Below are 26,041 nucleotides of genomic sequence, written 5' to 3'. Positions count from 1 at the left end.
AAATTACATATATGGCTGACATTCTATTTCTATTGGACAGCACAGCACTAAATGAATGAAGTATGGTGATCAGCTGGCACTGGCTGAATATATATAGCTGCCCTTCCAGATGTTACTTCTATGGCAGGTATAACATATGGTTCATACAGAAAGTTAACAGAGAAAAGCACTGAAATAAAAAGCTAGGGTCAATTAGGGAGAAATTAAGAGAAATATTGAAAAAAATCATCATGCTTGAGAAATGTAAAAAAAAAAGGTGTTCTTTTCTTTTGCTACTTGAACTAATAGTATGTGTTTTTTTTTCTGCGGTACGCGGGTCTCTCACTGTTGCGGCCTCTCCCGTTGCAGAGCACAGGCTCCGGACGCACAGGCTCAGCGGCCATGGCTCACGGGCCCAGCCGCTCCGCGGCATGTGGGATCTTCCCGGACCGGGGCATGAACCCGCACCCCCTGCATCGGCAGGCGGGCTCTCAACCACTGCGCCACCAGGGAAGCCCTAATAGTATGTTTTAATGAACATACAATGGAATAAGAAATTCCCCCAAATGACGAAAAGCTATTTTTCATTAAACTGACACATTAAGATGTTCCAGGAAGACATTCTTATATATGTTGGAACAAGTAAATCTATTTCTTTGGATAATACTTTTATTCTTCATATTTCTCGGACCTGCCTAAAAGGTCCTAAGAAATGAAACTGTGTTTCTGAGTTATTTTGTACAGTCACGCTGAGCAATTTTCTCCTGGGAGTTGGAGGCGTGGGTCAACAGGAGGTCTGGTGACGTCTGGGTGACTGACAGGGGTAGCTGGCCTTCCTCTGACATTGGAAGCCTCTCCAGGCTCCTTTCCCCAGGATTTTGGGTGAGCCTTTAACCACTGTGTTGTGAGGCCTCAGTTGCCTGTGAGGGAGTACATGTTAGGAGGGGATGTACATCAGTCTATACAAAAGCAGGCACATGCTTAGGATGAGAAAGGGAGATCGGGCATGGATGCATCCAGAAAGGGATGGGCTACAGGTGAGGACACATGTGTCTGTCAAGGGAGAGATGGAGCATCATTGCTTCTCCTTTTATACCCTTAGTCTAGTTAGTTCGAATGCTTTGCTTCCACTGCTGAACAGTAATAAAAGCAGCCAGTGGTAACGAGCTCCATTCCAAATCTCTGGAATCCTTTGGCTACTGTACAGCCTTCACAATGGTAGATGCTCAGTTACATATTTAAAAACAATATTAAACCAATGCTATTTAAACTCCTTTGACATCTTGAATACATTTACCTCAGAAAACTAATATACGGAGTTAATAAATATGAAAAGTTTTGCTGTACTAAAAAATGCTGTTTCAAAAAAATTTATCATTAGGACAGATCAACAAGGAAAAATGAAGGCTTGAAGGCTGTTAGACTTATACCTAGGTAACATTTGAACATTTTTCCAGAATGAAAATAAAAATGGCAGTAAAGAATGCAGAACAGGGACTTCCCTGGCAGTCCAGTGGTTAAGACACTGTGCTTCCACTGCAGGGGGCATGGGTTTGATCCCTGGTCAGGGAACTAAGATCCCGCATGCCATGCGGCATGGCCCAAAAAAAAAAAAAAAAAAAAAAAAAAAAAAGGAATGCAGGACAGCAAGATATAAACCAACTGTAATTGAAAAAACCAAAAAAGAGCTTGCTATTTAAGGAAGCAAAAAGCACACATTTATTCAGAGTACACGATAAGAATTCACTCATTTTTTTAATCTGACACACAAGCTAAGAACAAAGGTGAAAACAGATTACCCAGGAATAGGGATGTATCGGAGTCTCTTTGATTGGAGATCAGTGACTTCTATATAACCAGCTGTTTGTGGAGGGATAACATCTGCAAACAAGTCAAGACATGAGCCGAGGGTTAAATTACTGCATGATACAAAAATAGGACCTAAAGAAAGCATGGATGCTGCTAAAAGTGGAATGAAGTTTAGAGCGTAGAGCAGAACTCTGGGACCCACTTGACAAGGTCCTGCGCTGGCCAATTCCAGCCTTGAGGCTAGACTCTCAGAATTATGTTTTTGTCAGGGAACTACAGAGACTGTGAAATAGATGCATGTTAGTGATTCTTTACTGTCAAGAGCATTACCTAAATTCCTTTCATTTTCTTTGATAGCTTCCCCAAATGGGTCAATGTTTTATTTTAGCACTTACAGTTTATTTGAAAATATTTCATCATTTGAATTCTCTTTTTCCTTCCCAGGAAATCACAACGACGACGGTATAACACAGTGGAATCAGCACCTACTTTGAAACTGGACTGGCCTGGTAGAAAATCCTGGCTCTGATATTTCCTAACTATGTTTTACGCTGGCCAAGTTAGTTCTCTGAGACCTGCCTTCACCATTTGTAAAATGGGGATAACGACAGCATCTGAGCATCATAAACATTATTTGCACCCAATTAGTAGTTGCTCCACCCACAGTGGCTGTTATTATTAGGACCCTTCAAGACAAGAAAAGGTGAGGTGAGGACTGAGCAGTGGGGCGAGGACTCTGGGTCATGAAGAATATGAAAAGGCGGGGAAGGAGAGGGTGATGAGATATGGGGGGACAGAGTCCTCAACTCCAATTCTAGAGTTGTTTCCCAGCAAATTCCAGGCATTTATTGACTTTTTCCCCAAAGCCCTGAGTACCACCACCATGCTCATCATCACCAGCTGCCACCACTGTGTCAGGAACACTGCATCAGGAACACTGCTTAGTCTTTGTAGATAGTGTTTTTAACACTGACAACAACAAAGACCTTGGATTCCTGTTTGAGAGATGAGGAAGTAGAGACTTAACAGAGGTGGTGTAATAATGGGACTTGCCTGGAGAGTGATAGATAGAGAAGGCTTTCAAAACCAGGCCTTTCTTCTGGCTTTAAGATCTCTGCTCTGCCCACCGCTCCACAAAGATCCTACCTGAGCTGACCGTAGGGCAGCAATTTAAAAATGCCTTATTTTACAAAATCTTGGCCACCAATGTCTCTTTAAAAAAAAAAAATCCCCCTACAAAGAACCCATACTCTTAAAGAATTTTGTCTGTTGTCTACCTCTTATTATAATTTCTGATTAGAATGAGATATCCGGAATGTCCACATTGAATTTATCCAATGTAGTTTACAAAAAATAAGAAACTTGGCATTTTAATTTCATGTTTGCAGCTGAAGTTTTTTGAGTAGGCCATCTGAAAACCTCAATATATCTCTTATTTATTCAACAAACGTGATCGAGCTTACTTTGCACCAGACACTATACGAAGCATTGGGGATACACAGGAAAGAGATGTGTGTGGTTCCTGCCTTGTCTGAGGAGCCCACAGCATAAAGAGGAAAGCTCCTTTTTTTTTTTTAAATCATTGTGAGCCTTTAGGGACTTCGAAAGGATTCTAGGGTGGGAATCACAGCCCTGGGGCCAGGTATGAGCTGCAGAGCTAGGCACGGAGTGGTCCCAGAGGGCAAAAGGGGGCAGGAGGAAGGGAAAGTGATGTCCACGGACAGCAGAGAGTAAGGAAGGAGAGTTACTATGGTAACCCGACCACCCAGCTGAATTGGCCATCCTCAGATAGCCATTTGTACAAAGCCAACATGCTTATCGTAAGTCATGCACCGCCTGCATTGGAAACGTTGCCTGGGATATAAGGTCAGTCTTGGACAAAGTTTTGCACCATATATCATTTTTGACAGTTCCTGCGGCTAGCACCTAACTGAAGTGGGTTGAATTACTTATAGACCCTGGTTCTTTGCCAAAAATGATGAGTTACTGAAGCGGTTGGGATCACTAGCGCTGCCTAGCTAGGCAGCTGCATCTGGCCTGCCACTTAGACGCATTCTCCTCTTCACAAGTAGTAGTATTAGACTGAGCTACCGCCACCAGTGCTTTTAGACTGCCTGAGAAAGCAAAGTAAGCCAACACATTTTAAGTATCTTTCTTTCTACAGCTTTCTTTCTTTCTTTCTTTCTTTTTTTTCAGTGTGCAAAGTTAATTCCATGGCATAAAGAGGATGAGAAAATGCAATAATGGCTGTGTCTATTTCAGGAAGGAGAAAGCAAGAATTTTATTCCTTGCGCTAAAACATATTTTCACGTATCAGAAAAGGCAATTTGTGGCTATAAAGCACTTTAAGGGTGGTGGTAGTGATGGTGGTAATGGCAAGGCTTGAAAAATAATCAGAATGGATGTTTCCGGATTTGAAAATAAATCAGCTCAGAATACATGATTGAATTAAGGAAGTGAAAACTGTGGCCAGATTTCCCTCCAAACTTAGCCAAATCCTTGTCTATCCATTTTAAATGTTTCAAAACTGTAGAGAGGATGGAGGTTCAGGAAATTTCCATTACATTTATAATCCAGGTGGATTTCGAAGACAGGTATAAATATCTCAGGATTAGTTCACTAATGATTAAAGGGAAGTCACTGCTGCAGCATTTAGTGCGCGGTTCCCATATAGAGTGGGGACAGCTTAGACGCACAGTGCGAAGGTTAGGAGGGGGTATAAAAACCGTCAGACAAGGTAACCAAGAGCATTTTCAGAGGGAAGATGAAATTATATAAAAAAATTCACTCCTTCAAGCAATGTAAATTGATGTACTTCTGTTAACTACTAGGTTAAATGCACTTCTGTATTCACAGATTAAAAGAGTGATGTGTGCCCTGAGATTGTGCTAATACCAAATCTTTGAATTGACTCAAAGTTCAGAAAACAGTACACTGCTTTCAATCAAGAGTCATTATTTTGTATTTAAAGAGCTGAGGCCTATGATTTAAAGTAAAAAAAAAAAAAAAGCTAACGTTTAACTAGAAGGAAAATGATTGGAAGAAAGAAGTAAATCTCTCCCCATCTGCATTGACCACAATTTATACCATCTCTGTAAAAGCCACCAGGAGAGTAGCCTTTACAATTGCTATTGACTTCTTTAATAAAAGGCTGATGTGCATTAGTTCCTGACTAATCAGGTGGTGGGATTCTATTTACTTTAAAAAGATTAATTTAGCTTGAATTATCATTAGAGATCTATAGGCACATAGATTAAAGAGTCAAACAGACGGAAGGAAAAAGTCATCAGCCTTGACTTTCCTCCTCTCACCCCTCATGTTCTGCTCCCAGAGATGCTTTCAACTTCTTAAAGCTGTTTCTTTGGTATTCACCTTCATCCTTATGGTGCTGTCTTCATGTTTTAGTTTTAGGCATTATTTATTGACTTCTCACCATGTAAGATGAGAGTTTAACTCTTCACATACCCCTCCCCCTGCCTACCACCTCATTTTTCCCATCCCCCAGTACATTTATATGAAAATTTTTCATTAGATTAACATCCAGCACTTATGTTGTTATGATTATATAAATGCTCTTTACAGCTGAGCTATGTCTTATCATAGCATTATTGCTTTTTCTTTTCATGGAGTTAATAATCATGCTTTGTTGTTGGTTTACTTTTTTACGTACCTAGCACAAATTCATCCTCGAAGTTTTCCCTATGTCAAAATTTCTTAATGTGTTCAAATAGTTGGGTTTATCAACTTCACTTTCTTGGAGGCATCTCTCCTGAAATCTTCTCAACTTTTCTAATCCTAGGAATCTGGTTGATTCCTAGGCCTGTGCACAGCTAGCATCCTGAGATCTCCCTTTACCATTCTCTTAGGATTTTTTTTTTTTTTTTTTTTACAGCCCACATTTAAAAAATTATTCCTGGGTTTCCATGATGGTGCAGTGGTTAAGAATCTGCCTGCCAATGCAGGGAACACAGGTTCGAGCCCTGGTCCAGGAAGATTCCCCATGCTGCGGAGCAACTAAGCCCATACACCTAGAGCCCGTGCTCTGCAACAAGAGAAGCCACCGCAATAAGAAGCCCACGCACCGCAACGAAGAGTAGCCCCTGCTCGCCGCAACTAGAGAAAGCCTGTGCACAGCAACGAATACCCAGTGCAGCCAAAAATAAATAAATAAATGTATTAAAAAAAATTATTCCTTTGTGTCAGACACTAACCTAAGCACTTTCTATACATTTGGAATATTTAAGGAACATTACCTTAAAAAATGAGGATAAATAAAACTCCTAGCAACCAAGAGAAAAATGGCAAAAATATATAAACAGGCAATTTTCAGAAGAGTAAATCACAACATATAAAAAGATACTCAAACTTACTAGAAATCAAGGATGTGCACAATAAAAGGTCTGACCTTTGCAAGAGAAGATGGGGATGGAGAGTAGCCTCATCTTTTATGCTGCTGGAACAATAACTTTGGGTAACAATTTGGTAATTTCACTCTTAGATATATACCCTACAGACTCCCCACATATACACAAGGAGACTGGTACAAGAATACTTGTAATAGCAAAAAATTGTAAAGAACGTAAACATGTACCACCAATAGAGAACAGATGAATAAACTGACTGTGCTGTATGTACAGCAGTGAAAATGAATGAAGTGTGGATGATGACAAAGATTCTCTGCTTTATCTAGAGAGTCTGGTATTAGTGAAAGGATAGACACATATTGTGTTGGCCAAAAAGTTCGTTTGGGTTTTTCCGTATCATCTTATGGAAGGTGTTATGGAAAAGCCCGAACGAACTTTTTGGCCAACACAATATAGATGAATGGAACACAAACAAAAATCCATAAACAGACTCACATATGTGGTCAGTTGATTTTCTGAAGAGGTCCAAAGACAACTGAATAGAAAAAGGACAATCTTTTCAGCAAATGGTACTGGAACAATTGACTATCCCCACGCAAAATAATGAGTCTCAATCCACACCTTGCGCCATATAAGAAAATTAACTCAAAGTGGAGTACAAACCTAAGTGTAAAATCTAGAAATATGATATTTCTAGAAGAAAACATAAGAGATTTGGCCCTTCACCAAAATGGGAGAAAATGTTTGGAAAGCATGTATCCGATGCTGGACTTATATCTAGAATATATAAAGAACACTCAAAAATCATTAAAAAGAAAAGTAATCCAATTCAGAAAGTGGGAAAAGATTTGAAGAGACGTTTCACTAAAGAAGATAGCTATGAAAAGATGCTCAACATCATTTGGCACTAGGGAAAATGCAAATTAAAATCATAATGAGCTATCACTACACACCTGCTAGAATGCTGAAAAACTGACAATACCAAGCACTGAAAAGGTGGCAGAGCAACTGGAACTTTCACCATTGCTGACAGGAATGCAAAATGGTATTGCTCTTCTGGAAACCAGTTGGGCAGTTTTATCATAAGACATAAAAATGCCATTCCTACATATTTACCCAAGTGAAGCAAAAACTTATGTTCACTTAAAAATCTGTGCAAACATGTTCGTAGCTGCCTCATTAATTATTGCCCAGAACTGGAAACTATACAAATATCTATCAACTTGTGAATGGATAAGCAAACTGTGGTATATCCATGCAATGGACTACTACTCAGCAATAAAAAGGAACAAACAACTGGTACACACAACATACATGATTCTCAAATACATAATAGTAAGTGAAAGACGCCAGACTCAAAAGACCACATACTGTGTGATTCCATTTATATGACATGCTGGAAAAGGCAAATCAATAAGGACAGAAATCAGATCAGCGGGGGTCTGGGGGAAGGCAGAAGGCTTGAGGGCAGAGTGGCACAGGGGAGGTTTTTGGGGAGATGGAACTGTTCTCTGTCAGTTATGGTGATGGTTACACAACTGTATGTATTTGTCAAACTCACAGCACCACACACTAAAAAGGATGAATTTTACTCTGTGTAACTGGTCCCTAATAAGAACAAATGAGAACAATAAAATACTTAAATAACAACACTCTGTCTGATGTGTGGAGAATGGGGAGTGGGGGAAGAATGGAAGAGGGAACTCTGTCAGAGGGCTACTGCAGCGTTCCAGTTCAAGATGGTGGGGATTTGGATGTCGGCAACTCAACTGTAGACAAGTGGGTGGACGTAAGGTATATTAAGGTTGTATCCAAAGGACATGGTGATTGATGATGATGTGGAGGATGAGGGAGAAGTATCAGGGCTGACCCACTGGTTTCTGGGTGGATGAAGGTGCACTGAATTCTGGTATAGAATTTCTTGTAACTCCTGGAGTGCTCTGTAATGCCTCTGTACCTTTCTCATGGGGTTTTCTCTTCCTGGAACAATTCCTTCATCCGATTCCCTCCCATTCATCGTTCAAGAGTCAGCTCGGAATCACAAGCCTGGCTTGTAAGCTCCTCCTTTGTGTTTATATATCACCTTGTGAATATGCCTATAGCACTGCACTGCAATTGTCAGTGTATTCACCTGCCTCTTCTACCATAAAAAACATTCTAAGGAAATGGTGATTTATTTGGAAGGAACTAATTCTAACATTATCATATAACCAGGACTTTTCAAACCCAGTAACAGATTATTATAATGTGTTTAGTGTTATATTTATGAAGTCCACACTAATATAATGAATGTAAACACAGGACAATATTACTACCACATGATGCAAATAACAATCAGTGGCTCGATGATCAAAAATTTTCATAATTATCCTTTACGATGAAAGCCAGTGTGGTTCAGTAAGCGTAGCTGTGGCCTTGGGTTGGAAGACTTTGGTGCAAATCTGGGCTCTGCTGACCACTGCTGGGGAGAACCCCAGCAAGTTACTTTACCTCTCTGTCAGTTTCCCTGCATATAAACTTGAGAGTACATTAATGATAGAATGGGAATTTGACGATTAAACGAATTTATACAAGGAAAAGTGATCAGCACAGGACCTGGCATAAGATATGCAGTAATAAAAATAAGTTGACTTTCAGGGCACTGGTAAGTGAATCAGGCTGCATAAGTCCCTGGCCTTTAGACACAGGAGTTTAAGGCAAAAGTCTTAAACTCCTATGAGAAGTTTAGTGAAACCCTTCTGAGCACATATAGGTCTTTTTAGTTACTAAACCCTGTTAAAATTATTCATATTCATAAATATAAAATGATAATGATAAGTTAAATATCCCTACCAAAACCAAACTACCTTTGACTAGCTTGATAAAATAGGAATTGGTAAGTTTCTTACCTTTTGGGTAGATATCTTTTAGAGGGACTTCTCCTGGGGGCAAAATCCTGACTATCTGATTAGTATCCAAAAGCGTCACACAATTGCTCTGCTTTGGAGTTCCAATTTTCTTCTTCCCTCCATAGAATGTATCAGTGACCCTCGATTCATGCAAAGACGTTGGCCTTTTCCAAGAATAAACTTCACTAGGTGACTAAAAAAAAAAGGAGAGGAATTCAAGCACTGAAGTATTATAAACTACATTCACAACTTTTACAATGCAGTCCTTTAAGCAGATACCAGTGGTAAACTTATATTTCACAAATATAAGAAAATCAAATTATTCCTTAACCTTTTTGAATTTGGTACAGAAGAGAGCTGCTTCATCAATAATCATAATTTTCAGACAAGTGTGAAACATGCAACGCATTTTTTATCTTGAATTATAGCTAAAAAGAGGAAATATAATAATACAGGTAATTTAAGTAACTATAAATAACTATACTATAGCATCCACTATCTGGCATAAGGAATAGTATTACCAGTATTTCTCAAGCCCCTGGAAGGCCCCTTTTCAATCACCTCTCTTTCATATTCCCTAGATTTCAATTCTTCTGAAATTTTGTGTTATTTTCTCTTGCTTTACTTAAAATTTTTACCACATATCTATTTATCCTTCTCTACTCCAAGATCACAGATATTCTCCTATGTATTTGTTAAACATTTTGAAGTTTTGCCTTTCACATTTAGTTCCTTAACCCCTCAGGAGTTTATTTCTGTGAGTGGTATGAGGCAGGGCTCCATGCTTATCTTTTTTTCACATGGATAGCTAATTGTTCAAATATCATTAACCTTTGCCCACTGATCAGCACTGTTATCGGAAAAGTTTCATGTATGTAGGCAGCTGTTTCTGGGCATTCCATTCTGTTCTACTGTATATTTTTCTACCCCTAGGCCAATACCATGTGGTCTTAGTTACTAAAGCTTTATAATAAGCCTTGAAATTTAGTAGGGCAAGTACCTCTGCTTTTTTTTTTTTTTTTTTTTTTTTTTGCGGTACGCGGGCCTCTCACTGCTGTGGCCTCTCCCGTTGCGGAGCAACAGGCTCCGGACGCGCAGGCTCAGTGGCCATGCCTCACGGGCCAAGCCGCTCCGCGGCATGTGGGATCTTCCCAGACCGGGGCACGAACCCGTGTCCCCTGCATCGGCAGGAGGACTCTCAACCACTGCGCCACCAGGGAAGCCCTACCTCTGCTTTTTATTCTTGGTTCTTCTTCAGAAATGTCTTGGTTATTGTTTGCCCTTGCTCTTCCATAAACATGTGTGAGAGTTGCATTTGCATTGCATCCTTGTCAGTACTTGGTATTGTCAGTATTTATTTATTTATTTATTTATTTTAGCCATTCTAATAGGCAATAGTAGTATCTCATCGTGGTTTTATTTTGCATTTCCCTAATGACTAATGATGTTGAACATCTTTTCATGTACTTAATTTCCATCCATATATCCTCTTTGGTAAAGAGTCTGTTCAAGGCTTTTGCCCATTTTTTTTTATACATTTACCTCCGATTTTATTTCTATATCTACTTAAATACATTGAAAACCATGAGTTCACCCAGATACACACAATTCCAATCCAACCACTATAGGACTCACTCTAGTTTTCTTTCCTTCTGTATCTGTAACTCCCTTCTTTAACAGTGAGAAACCTAGACGTCATTACCCTTCATATACTTACTTTTTGGCTCAGTCCCACTGTATATGACTCATCTCCCATCTCCACCACTAACTTTCCCTTCCAGGCCAATGCCCTCCTCACTCTGCTTGGCCTGATAGCCCACAGTGAGCTATGCGCATGTATCAACAAACTCTTCACCTTACTTGGGCTCCCACATCCCACACCAGGCTGCCCCTTCATGGGGTACCATCTTCATCCTGGCTGGACTTGATTCCCAATCGCCAGTTGTTACTCCCTCCCACACCACAGATATCTTGCTCATCTGCTCAGCCCCTGACCTCTGACACCTCATAATGGGCCACTCTGCCCATTTTTTATACTGGATTATTTTCTTACTCTTGAGTTTTAAGAAATCTTTATATATTTTGGATACAAGTCCTTTGTTGGACATGTGATTTGCCAATATTTTCTCCCAGCCTGTAGACTGCCCTTTCATTCTCTTAACAGTTTCTTTTTTACAGAATGGAGGTTTTTAATTTTGAGGAAAGTCACGGTAGTAAAAAAAATTTCTAATGGATCATGTCTAAGACGCTCAGAACAATGTTTAGTAGAAGTGGTGGTAGTGCGTATCCTTGTCTTACTCTTGATATCGAAACAAATGCTTTTAACGTTTCACTATTGAGGATTCACTATGATACTTGCTGTCGGTTTTTGTAGCCATCTGGTAGTAGGTTAAGAGAGTTATAATAAGTTCATAATAATTTAGGTGCCTTTGATAATGCTATAAAAAGTTAATAAGAGATGACATGCCCTTTTGTTAATAGTTTTGTGAAGAATCAAAAGAAATTCACAGCAAGTCAGAAAGGCACTGTAGTATATAGTAGGAAGGATATGCGTTTGAGGGTCAGTCACCCTTGAGCACAAATCCCAGATCCCTTATTCAATATCTTTGTGGCCTGGGGGATATATCCTCTCTGTTTTTGTTTCTTTCTCTATAAAACCTTGTGCAATTGTTGTAAAAATTAATTATCATGTATGAAATGGTTTAGAATAGTAGAGTGCCTGACTTGTGTTGGGGTCTAAAAAATATGACTGCTCTCATAAAATGCTGAAAGGCTGTCTAACTGAATGATCTAATCTATCATTAAACAAAAATTCATGAACATCTCCGATATGGTGGGTAATAAATACGGAGATGCAGCTTTTAATTTAACAAGGTCCCTAGTCCTACAGTCTACAAAGCATTTCTAGAGGGTCAATATAAACATTACCTTATACTCAGCTTTCTTACCTTTTTATAGTGACATTATATTTCTATACTCATTTCTTCAATCAAAAGATCAATTTTTAAAACAGTTCCACCTTCAGAAAAGTAGCTCCAGTATTTTCTCTACTGATAGCAGCAAACATTGTAGAAAGCATATTAAACATAACTCTTTCACTTAATCAAGGCTGCCGTAGATGCCGTATTCCAACAACATGTTTCATTTTCAGATATATAATCCACAGCAAATGTTTTTTACTTGATAATTAAGAAGACATATGGCAAAGTCCTAAGCCACACATTATCCACCGGGTTTTGGATTTCAGAAGTCTTATACCCTGAAGTACTCATCATTCATTAATTACATGAAAATTTTGAGGCATGTGAGACTGGGGTACTATTAAGCAGAGTCAATATTTTTATCTTTAAGTGACTCTATCATCCCACCTAAAAGCTACAAAGGAAATTATGAAAATTAAATGTTTAATCAAAACACATGGAGTTACATCTAAGGTTATGAGATGGCAACTTGGGCTGAAATAACCTTTATATTTCATGTTCTCACATTTCCATCAGGGGAAGATGGTACCTAGTTTCACCTCAAGTCAATTATGAATAGCCTCTTCTTTACAGATAATAGTAAATAACAGCAGAAGGAGCCATTTAAAAGCAAATTAAATTGAGACCACCAGCATTTATAGTATAATCTGGACACAGCAAAGATATAAATCAGAGCAAAACTCAGTGGAAAGTGGACTGGTGTTCATGAGTGTTGAAAAATTTAACCTACAGTTATGAGACTCCAACATATTTCACTTTAAAAAATTCTAGAAGAAATATTATTTTGTTAGTCTCAAATTGTCCCTCTTGACAGATGACACGAGCACACATTAAGACAGCATGATATAAAATCACTGTCAGTAGGTTAACTATTTACCTGTCACATGAGCTCCCATGTATGGAGAATACTGGTTTTCCTTTACTAAATTATATAATTGCACTACAATGTATATGTTAATTTTTAACAAGCAATGAAACCATATAGAATGAATTTTTTTAATGACTGGTCTGGAAAACAGAAGGTTGATCTGAAATACTTACCAGAAAATTATTACGTTTTTAATTACCCCTCAAATAGGCTTATAGAGTATAGACCAAAACGGGGGGAAGAAATAGTTATTCAATCATTTAAGAAATTTATGCTTACCATGAGATCTGGGAAACCAACAACGACTGTAGCATAACTATTCTCATCTGCGAGAATTCGGTTAGGAGAGGCAATCTTTTGTCCCACAGCTGAACTCAGATTTTCAGATGATAGTTGATGACTTGAAATTTTATGAGGTATGCTGAAGTCTGTTTCTAAAAAGTGTCAGAGAAACGTTAAACACCATATGCCCCTAAAATGCTCCAGGAATTAATTTTTGCAAGATTCATTCTCACCAACTCAAACAGAAAAGCACAAATTAAAAAAGAGAAAACGCTTTCAATTACACTCATGGCTTTTTGTCTGAGAAAACTCAGTTTTCGCAATCATGGCATCTTCTCAAAGTGATTTCAAGTATTTATTCAAGAATTCAAATTTTTATTAGCAATCAAGATTAATATAATAGCACTCTGCAGAAAGAGGTGAAACTGGCCCAAACCAGTCTTAGCAATGGTATATTTTAGAATTTTTTTCATAATTATTTTTCATCCCCCCAAAACTGTGATGAATAAAGTAGAAATACTGATGGGCTGTGTAAAAAAGAAATGATGCAATCCTAAAATAGACTTGGAACCTACATATATGTAAACATTCTGACTTGTTAGTTTAAAAAATTCAAAGACAGAATTTAAAAGACGATAGATTCTTGCTTACTGTTTCTAGTGTAGTGACTAAGATTTCTTTTTTGGTATAAAGTTAACATGTTGATATTGTTGTCCTTAAATGATTCTAGAGGACAGTGTGTATGCAGGCATGTACCTACACAGCCACAAACACACAGAACACAGTATTTACCTTGTGTGACTCCAAACCCTGTGCTAGGCAGCTCCTCTTTCAGCACATACAACTGGCAAACCCTACTGTCCTCAGATTCGATGTGTGCAGGCTTAGTTAAAAGATATTTCCTGTAAACAGACAAAACATCTAAGTGAAAAGTCTTTCTTTTTCTAATAACTACGAGGCCAGACTAGGAAAAATCAGAGTTCCCATATCCTGCCCGCCCCCGCCAAAGCCTCCTTCTTTTTTTTTTTTTTTTTTTTCGGTACGCGGGCCTCTCACTGTTGTGGCCTCTCCCCTTGCGGAGCATAGGCTCCGGACGCGCAGGCTCAGCGGCCAGGGCTCACGAGCCCAGCCGCTCCGCGGCATGTGGGATCTTCCCGGATCGGGGCACGAAGCTGTGTCCCCGGCATCGGCAGGTGGACTCTCAACCACTGCGCCACCAGGGAAGCCCCAAAGCCTCCTTTTTATATTCTGAGTATAATTTGCAGTTTCAGAGTTTCATCATGAATTAAAAAAATAACTTCTTAACACTGTATAAGAGCAGTGCATAATAACAATGCAGTAATAAATGTGAACTGAAAATCCAATACTTCCTGTAAGAGGAAGGGCCATAAAAAAAAAAGAAAAGTGACTCTAAAGAGACACATCTGTACTATCATGGAGCCTGCTGTTAATATGACTGATCAGCAAGTAAGGGGGAGCCCAACCTCTGATTTGTGACCAGCTAAGGGACAGAAGCCCTCACTGCTGTAATCCCCTTGATCTACTTGTCTGTAAGATTTCTAATATAGGAATATATAAATAGCCAGGAATCTTTTGCAGCAGGTCACTTCTGCTTGTCAGCAGAGGGCCAGAGAATCTGCATGAATCCAGTAGGTGTAATGCATGAGGGAGGGTGACTCAAAATTTACTGTGCACCCCACTTATGCCAAGTGTACATAATGTCCTTTTCATCAAGAAGTATACGGTCCAATGGAAGAGGCAACACAAACATAAACATAACCAAATAAGAGCACACGAGATAAAATGAAGAAGAAGCTTCTAAGGGGTGGATTCTGTGAAGTTACAAAAAAGCAACAGCATTTGGATGGAGACTGTGGCCCTTTGAAGAGAGGATAAACTAAAAATCTATTTTGAAGTATCTCTAGTTTGGCAAGAATACAGTGAATTCTCAGTGTGCTAACAGGAAAAATCCTAAAGAAATACAGATCAGTTGTAAAAGTCATTATGTTTTCACTGTTAATTTCAAGGTCATCTTCTGAAACACTTTTATAATTACTCTGCAAAGTTACATTTAATTTATTTAAATTTTCCCGTCCCCTCTTCTTCGAAGTTTCACCTATAGAGATGCTGCCAAATACAGAAATTGTTAAAAGACAGACACAGGAAGACAGAGCTGGCTAACTGAGACAGGATGCTGGCTAACTGAGCACACTCCATGAGGTGCTATGTAGATCTACCCACTGATGTGTTTTGCTCTCCACCAGAAGCCATTTGTCTTCTGCTACGAGAAAAACTGTCTGGAGGTTGATGGGAAGTGAGATGGTGTGAGTCCGCCCTTCTAGAACATCCAGCACAGCCAGGGTGTTCCTGAAAACAACAAAAAAGAAAACTGTCTGAAAGGAAATGGTGAGGATATTGGTTGAGTAACCATGGCACAGTCATTTCATGATATATTATACAACCCTAAAAACAATGTTTTTAAGACTAGATAATAACATAGAAAAATGTTAATTGAGAAAATAGATGTATAAAACTCTAAACTATATGAAGGTATGCATAAGAATTAAAAATAAGAAGTGAGAGCGGCCATGCTAGTAGTGGTTGTAGACGGAATTATGGGCAGTGTCTTTTCTTATGTCTGTTTTTCAATGTTCTGCAATGTGGGATAAGATACTTTTAGAATAAAATATTTCTAATTTTATTACATTAGTTTTACAATAAACAAGCATAATTAAAGGAGGAAATAGAATGGACACAATAAGGATCCCAGATTAAATCTCCAACAAAGAGCTCACCCTTTTTCTTTGTAGAATACTAGCCAGTTTTTGTGTGCAAATTCTTTACACATTTTGTAAGTTTCCTAGAGACAAAACAAAACAAAATATTCACTTTAAATGTGTCAGATGCATTCAGGTCTATTCAGCTGCTTTTCCTTAAATAAAGTTCTTCAACATGTAATTCTCTGAGAAGCTACCTCTTTATCCACTCCAAGACTCTTACGGTAACATAGATTAAAATATATTTCAAAATTAATTGTGAACTGCATACTAAAACATCTTTAGAATAATGTTTTAGGGGACTTCCCTGGTGGTCCAACCAAATAAATAAATATTTTTAAAAAAGAATATTAAAAAAAATGCCAAATACTGGTTAGAAATAAACATGCTATCTGGTGATTAACTGTGGAATTTGTACCATAGCATAAATACATAGGAAATATTTTGTTTCTTAGATTTGGATATATTTATGACATTTAAAATATCTCTTTTCTTCGTGGTCTTTTAAGACCTAAGTATGCTGTCGTGCAGGGCAGAGGGTAAGCCTTATTTTATATCCATTATCTTTTTCTAAATGGCAGAAAAAATTCTCGTTGGTTAGCCAAAATGTTTACTAGTTTAATTTAGTTAATAAGCTAAAACGTTTATTTATCTAGTAAATGTAATCAGCTGTTGCACTCATAGGTTCATTACATAAATCCAAACATAAACTCGTAACTGGAAAACTATTAAAGTGACTATTAAAGTGCATGTTAGGGATTTGTCATGAATACCACACTCAAATGGCTCATGATGTCCTATTATTGTGAGTTGCGTCCTGACAAGTCTTCATGTGACTATGATGGATACAAAAAGAAGCTACTGATATTGAATTATATATGTATGTATTCTACCTATTTGTATCATATTAAAATTTACAAGTAATAAGAGAATTCTCTTGTGCATTATAGCAAACAAAAGGCACCGCAAGGGATGGGCAGGCATGCATTTTTACGGTTAGAAAGCTATGGAAAATCCTTGGCAATTTGCTGGACAAGTTGGGTATTTCTTACAGCTTCCTCCTTGTTCCACCAGAAAGTTTTCTTAAGTGTAAACTCTTCTGAAGGTAAGATGAGACGATGAAGGGCTTGGCTAGTGGTATCCAACAACAGGATGACATTGCTCTGGAAATAAAGAGAACAGTTTGTTTGTTTGCCTGTTTATTTATTTATTTATTTATTTAATTAATTTAGCAGCAGCCTCTTGGCAGCCTGGGAATAAAGGGAATAGTGATAAATAAACCAAAGGGAAGACGACAATATTGAAATATTTAAGAGACACCATGAAGACACTAAATGTTTTTCCCTAATACAGAATTTAAAGTATTAGATGGTTTAATGAAGATATTTCTAATTATGTAATGCAGAATCTTCTCTTTGAAGATTTTATCTTAAAACCACCGCCTTGTAAATATAGGCTAGCTTAACCATAATTGCTGTTTTATTACATACAAATGAGGAAAGTAAGAGAATTGATAATTTTAAAAGCCCATTTACTTTTATCAAAATTACACTTAAAGAAGGTTCTGTTGAAAACTCTCTTACGCTGTGCATAATTGAATCTCATTTATTCTTTTCACAAATCCAGGTTCAACTCAGAAAATATGTACATGTTATAAAGATGGGTTAGCAAGAAAATATCAAGGACCCCAAGAACCTAGCTAGTAATGAGTGTTTCATCTTGACATTCACTAAGCTTGAGAACTTTCATAGCTGGTGCTGTAATAACGTACAGACAAGAGATTGCTCCAGCAGCATTATCACAGTTATGCAAATGAAGTAATAATCTCTCAGTAATTAGGAGGACTTTTTCAAGAAAAAAATTTAAAAAAAAATTAACCTTAGGCATTAAAATAAGTGAACAGAAACACATGAAATAAGAATTTAAAATTGAGAAAGCCAGAAAAGATTAAATATTTTAAAGAGATGCAAAGAAGTGGGCTTTTTTCATTAAAATTTAAAGACATTTGAAGATTATACTAACAGGTTTACAAAAAGGCACCAGAAAGTTTTTTGTCAGGAACCGTCTTTTCTTTCTTTCTTGTTTTTGTTTATTTTGTCTTATTTTGTTTTGTTTTAAATTTGGGGCCCCTTCAGTTATCTTAACCCTTATGAACTTTTCATTTCAAGAACTTTCTTTGGGGAAAATAAAATCACAAAGCACCCGAAGAATTAATATATATTTTGCAAAATATATACAAAACATGAAAAGTCTGTTCATTTGTTCCATAACATTTATCGAGCAGCTTATATTTAAAGCACAAAGGAGAATACAATGATGAATTAACCATGACCCTTGCCCTTTATTACTTAATCCAGTTAGAGGGAAATAAAAAGAAATGTAAGGAGAGTAATGATTCATCTGCAAATCTGAGACCTCATAGTGTGGTTTCAATTTATTTTACTAGTCAATTTTACCGAAGTGCTCAAGAATTAAAGTAGTATTTGTTCCAAAGTCTCCTTTATTCCATATACTCTGAATCTTGGCTGTATTAAAAAATTCTACCAAGCATGTTGACAACGCTTAAATTTTTCCATAAACACTCTTAGAATGCATCATTCTGTATAATATGTAATTCTCCATTAAGAATGTGTGTTAGTAATATTCTTTTTAAAATCAACATGTCATATAAGAAGCACCGTTCCTGGCATTTGAAAGTTTGAAAATGAGGAAAACCTTAAGGAAAACTCTTAAAGTTTTCCTTAAGAAAATGTATTAATAAGTTAAAAATTTACAGTCTCTATTCTAGATTAAATCTTTTTTGAGTAAGTATTTTTTAAAGGAGAAACTCTCTCTTATGATAAATATGTACAATATTAACATGAATTGTTAGCACTTAAGCAATTTGGGGTAATATTAACTTTTCTAAGCAACATAAAGTTCTAAAAATAATGTTTGATCCCAAAATATGATTAAGTAGAAGAATAAGCAGATGATTAAACAGATATGATTATGCAGAAAAATTAGTACAGTTTTGCATTTTTCTTCCTTTTTAGGGTCTAATACTTATATACTCATAACTTTGCATAAGTGAACTGAAAAACTGCATCTTTCTAAGTAACAGAAAACATACAGATATATATATATATATATGTTTATATACACACACATATATATGTTTCCAGCCACTGCTGTATTTAGAATTAGTTCTAGAAGCAATTGGCAACATGAAGGAGTTCTGCTGCTCCATCCTTTTAGATGTTAATGGTTTCCTTCTGTAAATGAATAATGATATATTCTGTCTGAGTTCAAAAATAGAATTCTGCATCACATATGAGTACATGTAACTGTGGTTTTGGCTCTCTTTTAAGGGGGGCAGGGAGGAGAAGCGAGTGAGCAATTTTATTATGTTTGTATTTGACTGGGAGAAAAGTAACCTCTGGATGACCTCAATGTCCTAAAGTCTGAAGTTCTAAACTTTGTACAGATGTAATAAGTAATCTCATGGGGTGGGTGGGGGGAGGAGGCTTTATTTTTAGGCATGGCAAAATTTCCCTTTCCTCACTTAAGATTTTATTTTAGCCAGGAATTTTTGAACAACTTCTTAAACTAACCAGGGAAATGTATCTGTTGCCAAGCTGTATAAAGACAAGGGAGAGATGAATTAATGGAAGTACTTCTCTACAATATTTTAGCTCCTTTGTCAGGGCAGAATGGGGGAGAAGGAACTGATGGCAGTGCCCACATTTTTTATTCGATTACAATTATTTATCATTTGTTAACTTTTACAGTTACATGCTGTTCATCTGGAATTAAGGAGGTCTTAGATCCTAGCAGGGACATAATATAAAACCGACAGCTGATATATCCTCTCTAGGAAAAGAAGAGGCAGTTCAGAGTACAGGTAGTGATGAAAGTCCTTATAAGTGAGCAGGGTATTGGTCAGCAATGTTGCCAAATAACTGGATCTTTTGAGAAAATAAAATACTTCCTGAGAACCTGAAAATCTCGTACTTTTAAAGAATTGGTATATGTAAATTTGACAGTTTATCTGACAGCTGAAAATCTGGCAAGATTGTTTGAATAAATACTCCAAATGCAGACTCCTATTTAAATTTGATTGGTTTCCTGAATCAAAAATCACCAAGACATGTGCTTTTTAGGACAGATTCTTCTGGCTATAGAATTCAATTCAATGGCATTGGTATTTTGTTGGAAATCTATAAAGTAAAACCCTTATTCCAATGTGATGGACACAAACCTTTATAAGCAATAGCTGGATATTGATAAATTCTGCTTCTAGGAGAAAGCCATATTGAAAAAAATTGTGAAAACCAGAAAAAATTTTATTAACTCAGAATTTATGATAATTATTTAGGCAAAGTCTAAAGTTAACTTATTTACTCAACGAAATACTGCTGTGTTACTTATGCAACTTTTTATTCTTGATTAGAAACAGTCTAAAAGTACTGTTTCTAGGTAACACTTTACTTTCACAGTGTGTTTAAATACTTAACAAGTAACAACATTACATTTTTTCCATATTTTCCTATTATGAATACTTTAAAAAATTTTCAGACCATTCTTTTCCCCACGTTTCTGCAGTGAGCGACAGCATGGATGAAGTTTAATTCTGGTGATGTCAATCCAATTTGGTTTGAACCTCAGTTCTACTATGTATTTACTGGGCAAGTTATTTAAACTTACTGAGACTCAGTTTTCTCACACGTAAATATTGCTAAAGCTACCTCGCTGGGCCTGTGGAAGAATAACACGGAATAAGGTATGTAACCTTCTCCTTGACACATTTGTCAGCATTTAATAATTGATCCTCCTCCTTGAGATATTCATCACTTGCCGTCTGGGATACCACACCCTGGTGTAACCATCTACTTCACTGGGCACTCATTTTCAGTTCCCCTGGGTTGATTCATCCTCACCTCTCTCATTTCTTAATATTTCATTGCCCCAGGGCTTAGTCCTCAGACTTCTCTTTTCCACTCACATTCATTCCCTTAGTGATCTCTTTCAGTTTCATGACTTTAAATAACATTTATATGCCAGTGATGCCCAGTGTATGTTTCCTGTTCTGACTTCTCCGTTAAACACCAGGATCACCTACTTGGATATGTTATAGGCATCTCGAATTTAATCATACATCTAATCTTCCCCTCCAAATCAATTCCTTCCTCATCTCAGTTCATGGCAGGTCTATCCTTCCAGTTGCTCAGGCCCTACATCTTAAAGTTGATCTTAGTTTACTCTCTTTCACCTCATATATCTGATCTGTTCAGAAATCTTCTTGGTCCCACCTTCAGAATATATCCAGAATCCATCATTACTTATGACCGCCATCCTCCTCCAAACTGCAATGATCTCTTGCTTGGACCATTGTAAAAATCTCTTCATTAATCTCCTTCACTCTGCTTTAGTACCTACAGACTATTCACCTAAGAGGAGCTGGAGAAATCTTTTAAAAATATAAGTCAGATCTTGCTTCTCCTCTGCTTGAAACCCTCTAAGACCTTCCCCTTTCCTCACAGTCAGGCCGCAGAACGTTAGAATGATTTACAAGGCTCTACACCTCTGCTTCCCCAGCCTTCCACCACGTCCCTGACCCAACCCACTGAGTGACCTCTTTGACCCCACCTCCTTATACCCTCCCCCTCATTCAGTCTTCCCCACCACGCTTCTTTAAAGATGGAGAGCCATGTTCCAGCCTCTGGGCCTTTGAACTTACAATTCCTTTGCCTAGGACTCTCTTATTCCTGATATCTCTTCTCTCCCTCACCTCTATCAGATCTTTGCTTAAATATCACTTTCTCAGTTAGGCAATCCCTGCCCGCCCACCCTGTTTTAAAGGCAACCTTCCTCCCAGCCTTCTATTTTACTCTCCCTTGCTTCTCATCTTCTGACTTAAGATGTAATTATTTACTTTGCTTATTGTCTACCTTTTGCACCAGAACGTAAGCTTTTGAGAACAAGGATTTTTGTTGTTTTGTTCATGGCAGTATCCCTAATAGTAGGCACATGATACATATCTGATGAATGAATAATATGCTTAGTATACTATTTGGTAGATACTAGGTGGGTAATAGGTCTGCAAAAACATTGTACTCCTTTCTATTGGATAGTACAGATTAACTTAGACCTGGAGAATTCTCATTAATTGAAACACTGTCTTTTGACCTATATCTTCTGTTTGGAATTACTTTTAGCCTGACTCTGGGCATCTGTACTTTTCATTAGTGTTGTCTTACAATAGTAGTGATGGTTGGAACTTGAGCATCATTAGATACTAAAGAATCTCAGTGTATTCCTGCAATGGCCTGATGCCCTCCCAAAATTTGTAGGCTGAAGTCCTAAGCCCCAATATATTAGGAAGTGGGGCCTATGGAGATGATTAGGTCATGAAGGTGGAGTCTTCACGAATGGGATTACCACCCTTATAAAAGAGACACGAAAGAGATCCCTGCTCCTACTGCCGTGTGAGGCTACCATGAAAAGACAGCTGTCTAGGAAGTGGGTTCTCACCAGACGCTGAATACGCAAGTGCCTTGATCTTGGACTTCCTAGGCTGCAGAACTGTGAGAAATAAATTTCTTCTGTTCATAAGCTACCTAGTCTATGGTACTTGTGTTACAGCAGCCCAAACAGACTAAGACAATTCCATTCAGTATATTTACATGGCTATCTCCACATAAAGAATGCCATTCAGGTTTCAGGTAAAATGTCATCTCCTAAGGGGAGATATCTCAGCACTCTTTTGAGTACCGTTTACCCTTTCATCTCCTCCTACCCTACCCCCATCATTCCTTAGGACCTTACCTTATTTTTATACAGCACCTATCACTACTTGAAATTGGTATTTATTTGTTGGCTTACTTGTTTGTTGTCTATCCCCGCAAAGAGAATGTAAGCTTCACAACAAAGAATTATCTAGCCTCAAATGTCATTAGTGATGAGGTTGAGAAGTCTCTGCAGAGAGGAAGATATTAGCCTGCCTTGTGGTACTGATAAAATACAACTCCTGATCCCGTCCTTCAGCCCCTGACCTCAATCTTTATGAAAGCACATATTTTTAGTTATAGGTTGAAAAACACTCTTGCCTTCTCCTTTGCATCAGTTACCCTGGGCATCATTAGACCATGTCATTACCTGCTGCTCATGGAGAATCACTTGACCCTTGAGGGGATTTCCCAGCGGCGCCACTGTCACAAATGGGTGCCAGACTCCACTGGCCGCTCTTGGGAAGATGTCAAAAAGGTCCACAAAGTAGCCGCTTTTCCCAGTCATATTCATAAAGTATAAGGAAACGGGATTGCATGCAACTACATAGAGAGTATTTTCCTCATTTTCTGAAATGACAAAAAAGTGTCAATTCCATGGTCTGCAATAGATTTTCTGACTGGTCAAAAGGTCCAGTGAAAACTGAATCGTGAGGCAGCACACAATCAGAACTCAGCAGATGATTTGCAAATGGATTGATTAGGTTGAAGAGCACTTGCAGAAGCAATTTCGCACCTGCTGTAAATGTACATTGGGTCACACCTACCTATTCCTGGAAGTAAGTATCTGGTCCCCAAAGAATCTATAACATCTCATGCTAACACCATTAAATATTTAACACTCCTCAATGTCAGGAAATTCTTCCTTGCATGAAAGTATTTTACGCCTCAGTAAAAGTCTGTTCCCTCTTATTTTATTATTGGCTCAGATGGACAACAGCTGGTCAACATCTTCTATCTGCTAATCTGGCATTTCCCGGCTAGTTACTAGATCTTTAGGCTTTTCTAGTAAATAAGTAATCCCATTTTTTGTTCTTAGCTCTATGGATCTTATTTTCCAAATTATCTTTTTTCATATTTGTGTATTTATTATTACAAAGTCTCTGTCTTTTCAAACTAGTACTTGACTAGGTCCATTTTTTGAATTCTATTTCAGTGCTTCTTCAACTTTCAAGTGCATGTGCATCACCTGGGGATCTAATGAAAATGCAGATTCTGATTCAGTGGGTCTGAGGTGGGGTTTCAGACTCTGCTTTTCCAACAAGCTCCCACGAGATGTCACTGCTGTTGGTTTGAGGGCTTCCCTTAGAGAAGCCAGACTTTGGACTATGTTTCCCATAATCTCTATTTCTGGGAACCTTGAAGCAAGGGATTAAGCTGCTTCTGTATAATAAATGCTATTAACATCACTCATCATCCAGGTATCTATTTACAGTGGTCATATTTTCTGAACCCAAAACTAAGACACAAGATATGAAAATCTGGAAAAAAAATATAGTGTATGTGTGTGTGCATGTATATGTCATGTCTACACATAAAGACTAAATATATATAAAGATATAGAAAACTCAAATATATATAAATATATATAAAGATATGGTAAATTTAAATAAGCTAACATTGATAAGAAACACAAATCAATGGAAGGGCAGAAGAAGACATATGATTTAGGAGACAATGTGAACTCTGTGTGTGTGTGTGTGTGTGTGTGTGTGTATGTGTGCTACAGTTCTAAATATCAGATAGAATCACACAACTTATAATTTAAGAATCTTTTTAATGCTTCTACTATCAGCACAAATAAGTTCAATTCAACATTTATTGAGCACCTTTGTACACAGTATAGGGACCAGGGAATATAATAACAGTATTAATAGAAATGTAAAAAGAAAAAAATAAATAGAAATGTACTTCACGAACTTACAATTGCTCTCTCTTATTGCAGGCATTAAGTGCTGTTTGGTCTTCGGCTCAAATATATATATATATATATATATATACACACACACACACACACACACACACACACACACACACACACACACATATATGTATATTTAACCCTGACGCTAACCCAAGAAAATGTTCTTTCCTCTCACCAATATAGAATAGGTAAAAAAACAAAGAAATAAAAAACAACACAAAAACCTAGCTCGCAAATGTGGACAACACTAAAATAGAGGGTTGAATTATGTGAGGGACAGCAAATGAGTTCATTTTCAAGGACCAATTCTGACTGGCTCACAGTGGCTGCCTGTGAGAATTGTGAGGCTGTGACAAGGTTTAATGACACGTGTCACTGGCATGGGGCAGAGGATCACAGCATACTTACTTACAATCTCTAAATGTGAGACAAGGGCAAAGTTCAAATTTTATCCGTAACATTCATACTTAGTCTCTACTAGTGAATGTAAAATATCTTAATAGGGGCACCAATCTGTTACCAACAAAAACCCTGTACATTTTAAAAGCACATATTTTTACTCAACATAGCTGATGTTGGAGAAAACATCCACAGAACTTACATGAACAAAAACTTGCTTCTGAATTTTTGCCTGAATAACCTCCATTGTAGACAAGTTAGAGAATTTCTCCCTTTCCCCTGCCATCACTTCTGTTTATATCACCTTGGTAACTGCCATCAATTGAAAACTTCTGCCAAAAAGTACCCAGGGCACACCGCATGAATCAGTAGGTAATGGCAACAGTCCAGAGAAGCAGATGCCAGAAATTCACATCCTTTATTTGCCATTCTTTACAACAAGAGGTTTAATGACTGCAAATCCTCCTGCTTTCAGGGTTCATGCAATCACCAAACTGGAATCCGAGCCAAAAAAAATCCAATGTTTTTCCTTTTTCTTTCCCTCTTCTATTTTTAGCACACGCCTGGGTGTGTTTAACTTTGTGCTACAATGGTAATGAGAAGCAGACATATGCATATAAACTCAGCAGTGCTTACGTGGATTTCACAATAGTATTTTGTTAGGTTGTTATAGGAAATTAGTTCTAAATTACATATAATTGCCATCCAATCCAAGAATGACACAGTTACTGAGTCTATCATAGACTTCTTGATGTCTACAGGTTATTTTGATCCCGCTTTTAAAAAAATCACTGCAGGAAGGAAAAATCAAAAGAATAAACTGACATACCATGTGATGTAGCGATGTCGCAGATTAAGTTAATTTCATCCAATGGTAACTTCCAGGAGGCACATTCTTCAGTAAAGGTTTGGGATCTTCCTTCATGTCTTTCTATTGGATACTCCTGTATGTTTATAAGTGCTGGACCCTACAAAAAATAGTTATCTGAGTTAAGACATTTGT

The 26,041-nt window shown here is 37.6% G+C and overlaps 1 protein-coding gene across 6 annotated transcripts in view; it reads right to left on the bottom strand.

Moving 5' to 3' along the window:
* VWA8 (von Willebrand factor A domain containing 8) overlaps positions 1 to 26,041 on the bottom strand; it is a 364,937-nt gene that overhangs the window by 101,189 nt on the left and 237,707 nt on the right. For all 6 annotated transcript variants that reach the window (XR_012327693.1, XR_012327692.1, XM_073795252.1 and 3 more), the window contains exons 28-36: positions 25,868 to 26,006; positions 23,086 to 23,285; positions 17,001 to 17,111; positions 15,967 to 16,031; positions 15,413 to 15,538; positions 13,964 to 14,073; positions 13,169 to 13,323; positions 9,041 to 9,233; positions 1,779 to 1,860 (exon numbers count right to left, since the gene is read on the bottom strand). Coding sequence is in view for 4 of the 6 variants with exons in the window: in XM_073795252.1 (XP_073651353.1) it covers positions 1,779 to 1,860; positions 9,041 to 9,233; positions 13,169 to 13,323; positions 13,964 to 14,073; positions 15,413 to 15,538; positions 15,967 to 16,031; positions 17,001 to 17,111; positions 23,086 to 23,285; positions 25,868 to 26,006 (1,181 nt within the window). In the remaining 2 variants the exon portion in view is untranslated. The remainder of the gene's footprint in view (positions 1 to 1,778; positions 1,861 to 9,040; positions 9,234 to 13,168; positions 13,324 to 13,963; positions 14,074 to 15,412; positions 15,539 to 15,966; positions 16,032 to 17,000; positions 17,112 to 23,085; positions 23,286 to 25,867; positions 26,007 to 26,041) is intronic.

This window comes from Tursiops truncatus, chromosome 18 (assembly GCF_011762595.2).
Source record: "Tursiops truncatus isolate mTurTru1 chromosome 18, mTurTru1.mat.Y, whole genome shotgun sequence".
Lineage (NCBI taxonomy): Eukaryota > Metazoa > Chordata > Mammalia > Artiodactyla > Delphinidae > Tursiops > Tursiops truncatus.
The sequence above is the reverse complement of the archived record's forward strand: the minus strand, read 5'-3'. Positions and strand labels throughout refer to the sequence as shown.